Consider the following 12,612-nt stretch of genomic DNA (forward strand, 5'->3'; position numbering starts at 1 on the left):
AACCTGGTTAGACCCTTTCGCCAGCTCTTGAATTTCACGGTAGACTCGTGGATCGTTCATCTTCAGTTTTTGTGTTACGTAAAGCTTTTGAAATTGTCTAATAAAGGGTTTAATGAGTGACATGTAAGAGTACACAACAAAGTATGTAAAGCACATACTCTCACAGAGATGGAAAAAATCAAAGATTTGAAATACTGTTTTTCGAAGATTTTTTCTAGGCCTCGAATTCCACTTTTTCTTTTCCCAGGTGGAATTTGGTTGTGAGCTTTTGAGGAACTACAGTCGGCATCTTGCATGTAGACTGTCCAGCATAGTCAGCCGAAGAGTACCAGAATAGTAACTTTCTCATTTCAAAAAACGTTTTACTGGCGTTTAATTTATATGTATATTTTTAAAAATTTTATTGAGGTCATATTGGTTTACAACATTGTGTAATTTCAGGTGTACATTATACATCAGTTTCTATGTAGACTGAATCGTGGTCACCACCAATAGTTGGCATTTAATTTATGTTGAGGTGTCATCATCCTCGGAAAATTTCAACATGAGAGGCTTATTATGTGTATAAACTGCTTTTGAAATAGCCTGGAGAATCCAGAAGGCCTGAGTTGTGCTGCCACTCATAGCTGTTAGCAATGGGGACTTCACTTCACCTTTCCTGGCCTGGCTTTCCACGTCTTTAAAGTTAGTGTGTTTACTAGATGTCTGTTCAGCTAAAGTCTCTCCAAGATATAAACTATTTTCATTTTGGTTGCAATCAGCAGAAAGGATCTCTAATTCTAAAAGGTGCTTGTTTTTCTGACGTTAAGTGTAAGCCAAACTGACTTAAATAGGGCTCACAGGGGCCGGCCCGGTGGCGCAGCAGTTAAGTTCGCACATTCAGCCTCTCGGCGGCCCGGGGTTCACTGGTTTGGATCACAGGTGCAGACATGGCACTGCTTGGCACGCCATGCTGTGGTAGGTGTCCCACATATAAAGTAGAGGAAGATGGGCACAGATGTTAGCTCAGGGCCAGGCTTCCTCAGCAAAAAGAGGAGGACTGGCAGTAGTTAGCTCAGGGCTAATCTTCCTCAAAAAAGAAAAAAAAAAATAGGGCTCATAATCAGGAAGTTCTTGTTCAGCACACCAGTCCTCAAGGGTAGTCCCCAGACCAGCAGCATCAACAATACTTGGGAACGTGTTAGAAATGCACATTCTAAGGGATGGAGAGAGCGGCGCTGGCACCCACCCAAGACTTCCTGAATCGGAAACTGGCGGGGCAGAGTAGGAATCCATATTTTAACAAGCCCTTAGGTTTCTGAGGCATGCTAATGTTTGAGAACCACTGGTTAGCCTTATCTGAGCTAAAGCTTTTAAGTTAAAATGTTTCAGTTATTTTCTACCAATGACTTTTAATACCATTTGGAGGTATTTTGGAATAAACGTTTCTATCTGAATGACACTGCCCTCATAGTAGTGAATTTTCATCTCTAAAAAGTAATGAGAAATTCAAAAGACCTAATTGTAAGAGCTAAAACCACAAACTCTTAAAAGAAAACATAGGTGTAAATCTTCTTGACCTTGGATTAGGCAGTGGTTTCTTAGATGTGACACCAACAGCACCAGCAACCAAAGGAAAAAAAAAAATGGATAAATTGTACATCATCAAAATTAAAAGCTTTTGTGCTTTAAAAGACACTCAAGAAAATGAAAGGCTAGTGCACAGAATGGGAGAAAATATTTACAAATCGTATGTCTGGTAAGGTTTAGATTCCAGAATATATTAGAGAATTCTTAATAATTCAGATAAGACAGATAACCCAGTTTTTTTAAATGGGCAAAGCATCTGAATAGGCATTTCTGCAAAAAGATATACAATGGTTAATAAACATATGAAAAGATGCCCAACATCGTAAGTCATCAGGAAAATGTAAATCAAAACCATAATGAGCACGGGGCCAGCCCGGTGGTGCAGTGGTTAAGTGCTCACGTTCTACTTTGGCCTCCCGGGGTTCGCTGGTTCGGATCCCGGGTGTGGACGTGGCACAACTTACCAAGCCATGCTGTGGTCGGCATCCCACATATAAAATGGAGGAAGATGGGCATGGATGTTAGCTCAGGGCCAGTCTTCCTCAGCAAAAAGAGGAGGATTGGCAGCAGATGGTAGCTCAAGGCTAATCTTCCTCAAAAAAAAAAAAAAAAAAAAAAACCCATAGTGAGCACACCCAGAGGGATCTACAAGTAGAATGTATAACTATGTACCAGGGGGGTTTGGGGAGAAGAAGAAGGAAAAAGACCCATAATGAGATAGCATTTCACACGCACTGGAATGACTTTACTCAAAAAGAGGGACAATAAGAAGTGTTGGCTAGGACATGGAGAAACTGAAACCTTCATACATTCCTGGTGGGATGTAATACGGTGCAGCCACTTTGGAAAGCAGTCTTAGCAGTCCTCCAAAAGTTAAACATAGAATTTTCATATGACATAGTACTTCCATTCCTAGGTGTGTGCTCAATAGAATCAAAATACATGTCCATGCTAAAACGTGTACACAAATGTTCATAGCAGCATTATTCGTAATATCCAGAAAGTGGAAATAATTCGTGTCCATTAATTAATGAATAGATAAAATGTATATCCATACTATGGAATATCATTCAGCCATAAAAAGGAATGAAGTATGGATACATGCTGCAACATGATGAACCTTGGAAACATTATGCTAAGTGAAAGAAGCCAGACACAAAAGGTCACATATTGGGTGATTCTTTTTATATGAAATGTCCACAATTGGCAAATACGTAGAGATAGAAAGTGGGTTAGTGCCATGGCCTGGGAAGAGGGAGGAATGGAGAGTGACTGCTAAAAGGCCCCAGGTTTCTTTATGGGGTGATGAAAACATCCTGGAATTAGATAGTGGTGATGGTCACACAGCCTTGTAAATATACTAAAAACCACTGAATTGTATACCTTAAAATGGTAAATTTTATTTTTTTTATTTTTTATTGTTTTTATTAATGTTATGATAGATTACAACCTTGTGAGATTTCAGTTGTACATTATTGTTAGTCATGTTGTGGGTACACCTCTTCCCCCTTTGTGCCCTCCCCCCACCCCCCTTTTCCCTGGTAACCACCGATCAGATCTCCTTGTCAATATGTTGACTTCCACCTATGAGTGGAGTCATATAGAGTTCGTCTTTCTCTGTCTGGCTTATTTCACTTAACATAATACCCTCGAGGTCCATCCACGTTGCTGTGAATGGGCCAATTTTGTCTTTTTTATGGCTGAGTAGTATTCCATTGTGTATATATACCATATCTTCTTTATCCAATCATCAGTTTCTGGGCATGTAGGTTGGTTCCACATCTTGGCTATTGTAAATAATGCTGTGATGAACAAAGGGGTGCAAAGGGACTCTTGGGATTTCTGATTTCAGGTTCTTAGGGTAGATACCCAGTAATGGGATGGCTGGGTCATAGGGTATTTCTATTTTTAACTTTTTGAGAAATCTCCATACTGTTTTCCATAGTGGCTGTACCAGTTTGCAGTCCCACCAATAGTGTATGAGGGTTCCTTTTTCTCCACAACCTCTCCAACATTTGTCGCTCTTGGTTTTGGATGTTTTTGCCAATCTAACCGGTATAAGGTGACATCTTAGTGTAGTTTTGATTTGCATTTCCCTGATGATTAGCGATGATGAACATCTTTTCATGTGTCTATTGGCCATACTTATATCTTCTTTTGAGAAATGTCTGTTCATGTCCTCTGCCCATTTTTTGATCGGGTTGTTTGATTTTTGGTTGTTGAGCTGTGTGAGTTCTTTGTATATTATGGAGATTAATCCTTTGTCGGATAAGTGGCTTGTAAATATTTTTTCCCAATTAGTGAGCTGTTTTTTTGTTTCAATCCTGTTTTCCCTTGCCTTGAAGAAGCTCTTTAGTCTGATGAAGTCCCATTTGTTTATTCTTTCTATGGTTTCCCTCAACTGAGGAGTTATAGTGTCCGAAAAGATTCTTTTGAAACTGATGTCAAAGAGTGTACTGCCTATATTCTCTTCTAGAAGACTTATTGTTTCAGGCCTAATCTTTAGGTCTTTGATCCATTTTGAGTTTATTTTGGTGTGTGGTGAAAAAGAATGGTCAGTTTTCAATCTTTTGCATGTGGCTGTCCAGTTTTCCCAGCACCATTTGTTGAAGAGACTTTCTTTTCTCCATTGTAGGCCCTCTGCTCCTTTGTCGAAGATTAGCTGTCCATAGATGTGTGGTTTTATCTCTGGGCTTTCAATTCTGTTCCATTGATCTGTGGACCTGTTTTTGTACCAGTACCATGCTGTTTTGATCACTGTAGCTTTGTAGTATGTTTTGAAATTGGGGATTGTGATTCCTCCAGCTTTGTTTTTCTTGCTCAGGATTGCTTTAGCAATTCTCGGTCTTTTGTTGCCCCATGTGAATTTTAGGATTCTTTGTTCAATTTCTGTAAAGAATGTTCTTGGGATTCTGATCGAGATAGCGTTGAATCTGTAGATTGCTTTAGGTAGTATGGACATTTTAACTATGTTTATTCTTCCATTCCATGTGCATGGAATGTCTTTCCATCTCTTTATGTCGTTGTCAGTTTCTTTCAAGAAAGTCTTGTAGTTTTTGTTGTATAGATCCTTCACTTTCTTGGTTAAGTTTATCCCAAGGTATTTTATTCTTTTTGTTGCGATTGTGAATGGGATTGAGTTCTTGAGTTCTTTTTCTGTTAGTTCATTGTTAGTGTATAGAAATGCTACTGATTTATGTATGTTGATTTTATACCCTGCTACTTTGCTGTAGTTGTTGGTATTTCTAATAGTTTTTCTATGGATTCTTTGGGGTTTTCTATATATAAGATCATGTCATCTGCAAACAGTGAGAGTTTTACTTCTTCATTACCTATTTGGATTCCTTTTATTTCTTTTTCCTGCCGAATTGCTCTGGCCAACACCTCCAGTACTATGTTGAATAGGAGTGGTGAAAGTGGGCACCCTTGTCTTGTTCCTGTCCTCAGAGGGATGGCTTTCAGTTTTTGTCCATTGAGTAAGATGTTGGCTGTGGGTTTGTCATATATGGCCTTCATTATGTTGAGGTACTTTCCTTCTATATCCATTTTATTGAGGGTTTTTATCATAAATGGGTGTTGGATCTTGTCGAATGCTTTCTCTGCATCTATTGAGATGATCATGTGGTTTTTGTTTTTCATTTTGTTGATGTAGTGTATCACGTTGATTGACTTGCGGATGTTGAACCATCCCTGTGTCCCTGGTATAAATCCCACTCGATCATGGTATGTAATCTTTTTGATGTCTTGCTGTATTTGGTTTGCCAGAATTTTGTTGAGGATTTTTGCATCTATGTTCATCAGTGATATCAGCCTGTAGTTCTCCTTCTTTGTGTTGTCCTTATCAGGTTTGGGGATCAGAGTGATGTTGGCTTCATAGAATGTGTTAGGGAGTACTCCATCTTCCTCAATTTTCTGGAATAGTTTGAGAAGAATAGGTATTAAGTCTTCTTTGAATGTTTGGTAGAATTCTCCAGAGAAGCCGTCTGGTCCTGGACTCTTATTTTTGGGGAGGTTTTTGATTACCGTTTCTATTTCCTTACTTGTGATTGGCCTATTCAGATTCTCCATTTCTTCCTGATTCAGTTTGGGGAGGTTGTAGGAGTCTAGGAAGTTGTCCATTTCTTCTAGGTTGTTCAATTTGTTGGCATATAGTTTTTCATAGTATTCTCTTATGATCCCTTGTATTTCATTGGTATCTGTTGTGATTTCTCCTCTCTCATTCCTAATTTTATTTATTTGAGATTTCTCTCTTCTTTTCTTGGTGAGTCTGGCTAAAGGTTTGTCGATTTTGTTAATTTTTTCAAAGAACCAACTCTTTGTTTCATTGATCCTTTCTACTGTCTTTTTTGTTTCAATATCGTTTATTTCTGCTCTTATTTTTATTATTTCCCTCCTTCTACTGACTCTGGGTTTTCTTTGTTCTTCTTTTTCTAGTTCTGTTAGGTGTCGTTTGAGGTTGCTTATGTGAGCTTTTTCTTGTTTAGTGAGGTGAGCCTGTATTGCGATGAATTTCCCTCTTAGGACTGCTTTTGCTGCATCCCAAATGATTTGGTATGTCGTGTTCTCATTTTCATTTGTCTCCAGATAATATTTGATTTCTTCTTTAATTTCTTCAATAATCCATTGTTTGTTCAGAAGCGTGTTGTTTAGTCTCCACATTTTTGCACCTTTCTCTGCTTTTTTCTTGTAGTTGATTTCTAGTTTCATAGCATTATGATCAGAAAAGATGCTTGATATTATTTCAACTCTCTTGTATTTATTGATGCTTGCTTTGTTTCCCAAAATATGGTCAATCCTTGAGAATGTTCCATGTGTACTTGAGAAGAATGTGTAACCTGCTGTTTTTGGATGAAGTGTTCTATATATATCTATTAAGTCCATCTGGTCTAATTTTTCATTTAATTCTATTATTTCCTTGTTGATTTTCTGTCTGGATGTTCTGTCCATTGGTGTTAATGGTGTGTTGAGGTCCCCTACTATTATTGTATTGTTGTTGATGTCTTCTTTTAGTTCTGTTAAGAGTTGCTTTACAAATTTTGGTGCTCCTGTGTTGGGTGTGTATATATTTATAAGTGTTATGTCTTCTTGGTGGAGCGTCCCTTTTATCATTATATACTGTCCCTCTTTGTCTTTCTTTATCTGTTTTGCTTTGAAGTCTACGTTGTCTGATATTAGTATAGCGACACCTGCTTTCTTTTGTTCATTATTAGCTTGGAGTATTGTTCTCCATCCCTTCACTCTGAGTCTGTGTTTGTCTTTGGGGCTGAGGTGTGTTTCCTGGAGGCAGCATATTGTTGGGTCTTGTTCTTTGATCCATCCTGCCACTCTTTGTCTTTTGATTGGGGAGTTCAATCCATTTACATTTAGAGTGATTATTGAGATGTGGGGGCCTACCACTACCATTTTGTGTCTTGTTTTCCGGTTTTCTTCAATTTCCTTTGTTTCTCGTCCCATGGTTTAATCTGTTCTGATGAAGAGCTGCTACTCTCTGTTGTTGTCCTACTACTTATCTCCTCTGCTCTTGGTTTTGTAGCCCCTTTCCTTTTTTGGATTTTTCAGGAATGAGGGTTTTCCTGAGGATTTCCTGAAGAGGAGGTTTTGTGGCAATGAACTCCCTTAATTTTTGTTTATCTGGGAAAGTTTTTATTTCTCCATCGTATTTGAAGGATATTTTCGCTGGGTAGAGAATTCTCGGCTGTAGGTTTTTGTCCTTCAGATTTTTGAATATATCATTCCACTCTCTTCTAGCCTGTAAAGTTTCTGCTGAGAAATCTGCTGATAGCCTGATGGGGGTTCCTTTGTGGGTTAGTTTCTTCTGCCTGGCTGTCCTTAGTATTCTCTCCTTGTCGTTGACTTTTGCTAGCTTCACTACTATATGCCGTGGGGTTGGTCTTCTTGCATTGATAAAGTTTGGAGATCTATTGGCTTCTGTCACCTGAAGATCCATCTCTCTCACCAGATTTGGGAAGTTCTCAGCCATTATTTCTTTGAATAGGCTTTCTGCCCCTTTCTCCTTCTCTTCTCCCTCTGGTATACCTATAATCCTTATGTTGCATCTTCTAATTGTGTCTGATAATTCTCGGAGAGTTTCTTCATTTCTTTTTAGTCTTACTTCTCTCTCCTCCTCTGCCTGCAGCATTTCTATATTCCCATCTTCCAAATTGCTAATTCTTTCCTCCATATCATCGGCCCTACTGTTCAGTGCATCTAGATTTTTTTAAATCTCCTCTATTGTGTTCTTCATTTCCAGTATTTCTGTTTGGTAAAATGGTAAATTTTATGGTATGTGAATTATATCTCAAAAAGTTATTTTATGTAAAAATAATTTTTTAAAGGTTATGAATAGCCATTGAAACCAAGGATGAAGGAGTTAAAATTTCCCTGGATTAGGATGAAACCATGCCTGTACCCACAAGGTTGACGTAGAAATAAAGTAATCAAATTTTCTAAGCTTGCTTTGCAGAATAGCAGGACAATAGCTGATAAGAGAGTAGCTTGCTGACAGTCCTCCCCCCGGCCTGACTAAGCATCTCGCAGCAGCACTGGGAAGCTAAAATGACTAATTGTAAACTTTAGATGTCACAGATTAAAAATCCACCGCATGCAACACATAGAGCCGCCTTGAGTTAGCACATGTGATGCATAAAGAAATATGAAAGTTAGTGGCAGCCATACAGAGGACCCTTAAAACTTCAGCCCCTAAGGCCACATGCTCCCTTTCCCCGTCTTATTCTCACAATGTGCTTTGGAAAAATGCTTAGAACTGCACATAGGCAAGGATAATCAGTAACCGGTAGAAAGAATAACTTGTTAGCAGAAAACTTACGTCCTCTGCCCAAAGCTGTTCTTTCTGTCCCAGGTAAGGAAGTACCTGATGTTTTATTAGATTCCTCAGGAATGTCACATTCAGCAGATCCAAAACTTTTTGTCTATGGAGAGGCATCCACTGGTCTCTGGTCATCCATCACCTGACATTCCTGAACCCTGTTTGCCTATATGAGTTGTTTCCAAATCAGTTCCCCTTTAAGACGTTTTTTTTAAGGACCATAGTCTGCCATCTTCTGATCAGCTAGCTCATCACTTAATAAAATTCTTTCTCTCTACCACCTTGCTTCTTAACTGATTGCCTTTTGTCTTGTGGCAAGCAGATCGAGCCCTTGCTTGGTATCGGCCACATATATTTGGCAATGTACTGAGTAATAAGATTAAGCTGAAATGTTTGTAAGAATTTACTGGCATGCTTAAAATTGTACAAGCTTTAAAGAAAATATGTATTTTAAGATGGACAAAGTAGTTCAATACTGCATTTCTTAAGTAACTAGCTGCCCCCACCTCCTCCCTAGTTGCCTAAAAATATTGACTGAATTTGATTGATTCTTCTTCCGGGAATTCGTCTCAGATTCTCTAGTAACTATTACATTTACAGTGTGTGGAATCAATAATTACGTTTCTTCCATGCTTCTGCTTTACTTTCTTTGACATCTGTTTTATTCTGTCTTGCATTTTGTCTCAACATTTTATTATGAAAGTTTTCAAATGTATAGCAGAGTTTAAAGAATTTTACAGTGAACATCATACCTGCTACATAGATTCTACCATTAACATTCTTCTGTGCTTGCTTTACCACATATCCATTTATCCATCTTATTTTTGTACATTTGAAACTGAATTACAGATACTCAGCTTTACTTGAAATAGTTAAGTATGCATATTAATTAAAGTTCATTTTTGCTTACAGTTTTTTCTTTCAAGAAGAAATTTACAAATAATGAAAAGCAGATATCGCTGATATGTGTTTGCTGAATTTTTGCATGCATACTCCTGTGTAACCTAAACTGCTATCAAGATACAGAACATTTATCACCCCAGAAAAATCCCATCATTCCCTTCTCCATTCATTCCCTACCCTTAGCCCCTAAGAAGCAACCACTGTTCTGATTGTTTCTACCATAGTTTTGCCTGTTCTAGAACTTCAGATCAATGAAACAATACATAATGTTTTTGTATGGGACTTCTTTCACTCAGCATAATTGAGACTCTTCCATGTTGTTATATGTGTCATCAATGCATTATTTTTTTATTGCCCAATAGTACTTCAGTGCATAAATATGCTGCATTTTGCTTATCCATTCTATTGATGGGCACCTAGTCTGCTTCTAGTTTTTGGCTATTATAAATAAAGCTCCAAAACCATTCTTACACAAATCTTTTTGTAGACATATGTTTTCATTTCTCTTCGGTAAATAGTTTGGAGTTGAATTCCTGGGTCATACGATACATGTCAGTTTTGTGAAACTGCCTGACTTTTTCCCAAAATTGTACCATTTAACACTATTATGAACAATATATGTGATTCCAGTTTTTCCATATCCTTGCTGACATTTTATGGTGTTGGTCTGTTTAATTTAGCCATTCCGATGGGTGTGTAGTGCTTTCTGCCTTGCATTGTAATTGACTATTACATACCTTTTTTCTGCACTTGACGCTACGTTCCTTGAAAATCAGTACAATCAACTGTTGTTGGTGTCACAATCCAATCTACACGTCAGGATAGATGCGGAGAGGGCTGATGGCCACTCTGAGTTTATTATAACCAGCATTTCAATATATACATAGCTTACATCTGTTAAACATACACAGGTGTTCTGGATGAAGTAATTAGCGAATGCCAAGAATTCTTAGTGATTTCTCAAGGAGCCCTCCCTTGGCCTCCGTTTTGATATTATCATGTTATTGCTGTGCTCGTATACTTTCTCTTGGAGCATGCAAGGCCTCCTAGGCAACGGCCCCTCCTGCTCCCGATATCGTGTCTCCATCTGTGCCCCCTGGCAGCCGATGCCTGTCTTAGGTTGCCTCCCCCTGAAGGTCTTACCCCTCATTGGCTAACTGGCCTTCTCACCTCCGGGTCACAGTTTGTTGGCAAGCTTTTTCCAGTGATTATTAACCCTTCCTGTGTCAGGGGCGGCTACAACTGTAACCCGCTCTAGTGCCTGTCACTGTCCTTGAAGGTAGTAGGTGTGGAATAAATGTGAAATGAGGGCAATGAGTGAATATTTTGACACCTATTTTTGAGAATTTGTCACGAAAAAAATTTTAAGCCATAAAAATATGTAGAGAAAATTTGACCAGAAAGGTTTAGTTATACTTTATTTCAATTAAGAATTATTTCTCATCTCAAGAACATATTTACACTGCCAATTTTTCATAGGTACAAATGATGCAAAATGTACACCTGGCCCCAGAGACAGATGAAGATGATCTTTATTCTGGATATAATGACTACAATCCAACCTATGATACTGAGGTAAAAAATAAATAAATAAATAAAATCTCATTGTTTTTTATGTTTGCCTTTGTGGTAAAGCTGGTTCATGAAAACTTTGGATTTGAGGATTCTGCTTTATTATGCTTTAAATTAAGTAAGCTGATTAAAAGCCTAGAAAAGTGCTGCTACTGAAGACTCTACTAACTTCTACCAATGATAATAATAGCAACAGAAGGGAAAATCATGAGAAAAGTTATGGCAACAAATAAGTATCAATTATAGACTTGCGTTCTTCAGCACTAGTTATCTGAATGTGTAAGTTGAAACACTTACATCACTTGAAGTACCTAAAGTCAGTTTTGTTATTTCAGTGCTCTAAATTTGAAATGTGTAGAGTTATTTTTCTTCTTTCAAATTGTATAAGTATTTTATAGAAAAATTATGAAATAGAAATAAGTATAAAGAAAATTAAAATCATAGAAACTGTTACCACCCAGATATAACTGTTAATTAACTGATAGTGCCAAACATTACCTATGTATATACACATGTATCTGTATGTTTTTGGATAAAATGGTATCACACTGTGTGTACTGTTTTGTAACCTGCTTTTTCTCTTTTATAATTATCCAGTTATGTCGACAAATCTATATCTGTGTAATATTTAGTGGTATAGTAATTTAAAAGATGAAATTGTTACCAAATTGAATATTTTAAGTCTTTTTACATCATTGTGAGAGTTATAGTTTCTGAATTGTAAAACAAACAAGAAAAAAAACCTCTTTATAAACTCATCTTGAATGCATGTGTGAAAAAAAGTAAAGATGAGGCTTATGAGCATTAATTTACTTGCTAGTATATAAGAATCAAATATTGGCATTTATATCACTTTAAACTAATTTAGGAAATCTCATACTATTCTAGAGTTTTTCATATAACTTTTAGTCATTTTTGAATTGTTTTTTTCTCTGGAGAAAAATGGTAGTCTGTGAGTTTGAGACCTATAAAGAAAACAAGGAAAGAAACCAGATACCATTCACTGATTCTACATGAAAAAAAATCTAGGAGATGCTGATCATTGTAGAAACAAAATGACATAAATCCTGTCACTCAAAGATCCACTTTATTAGATATTATCACCTGATGTTTTGTTGTGTTCCCTTGTCTTTAATATACACAGGTGTTTCCCTCCCTGTATACAAAAACGTGCGTGCGCGCACACACAAATATGATTATATAGACCCCTTTTAAAAAATTTGTATTAAAACGTAAGCATTTTCCTAAGTTAGTATAAATTATGAAAACCATTGAAATGTCCCCCTTCTCCTAGTTATAAAAGTTATGTATATAAAGAATATACATGCTCATTGTTGAAAAAATTACCCATAATCCCATCACACAGGATTAACTACTGTTGACATTTTGTTGCTGTCTTGCCTTCATGCATACCTACAGTTTTCTTTTAGCGGGTTTGGAATTGAACTACCATATACTTTTCTGTTTGCTTTTTTTACATTAACTACTTCATAAGCAAAGTTTCACGATACTAAAAATTTAAACAAATGCAATTTTAGTGAGTGCATAATACTGAAGGTATACAGTTGATTATAACTATTTTCCAAACATAGGATATTTACATCCAGTTTTCTGATGTTGTAAATAATAACAATGTAATGAACAATTTTATGCATAAATAACTTTAGGTATTTTGTTCAAACACTTCCTTGGACAGAGTCCCGGAAGTGAAATTAATAGATCATGAATATGATCATTTTTAA

At 37.0% G+C, this 12,612-nt stretch overlaps 1 protein-coding gene across 6 annotated transcripts in view; it reads left to right on the forward strand.

The window, feature by feature from the left end:
* Positions 1-12,612, forward strand: part of IFT88 (intraflagellar transport 88) — a 135,547-nt gene that overhangs the window by 1,041 nt on the left and 121,894 nt on the right. For all 6 annotated transcript variants that reach the window (XM_005601085.4, XM_014731953.3, XM_070239449.1 and 3 more), the window contains one exon: positions 10,778-10,873. In XM_005601085.4, the coding sequence (XP_005601142.2) occupies positions 10,784-10,873 (90 nt within the window). In that variant the 5' untranslated portion in view covers positions 10,778-10,783. The remainder of the gene's footprint in view (positions 1-10,777; positions 10,874-12,612) is intronic.

The sequence above is a fragment of the Equus caballus genome, chromosome 17 (assembly GCF_041296265.1).
Source record: "Equus caballus isolate H_3958 breed thoroughbred chromosome 17, TB-T2T, whole genome shotgun sequence".
NCBI classification, from domain to species: Eukaryota; Metazoa; Chordata; class Mammalia; order Perissodactyla; family Equidae; genus Equus; species Equus caballus.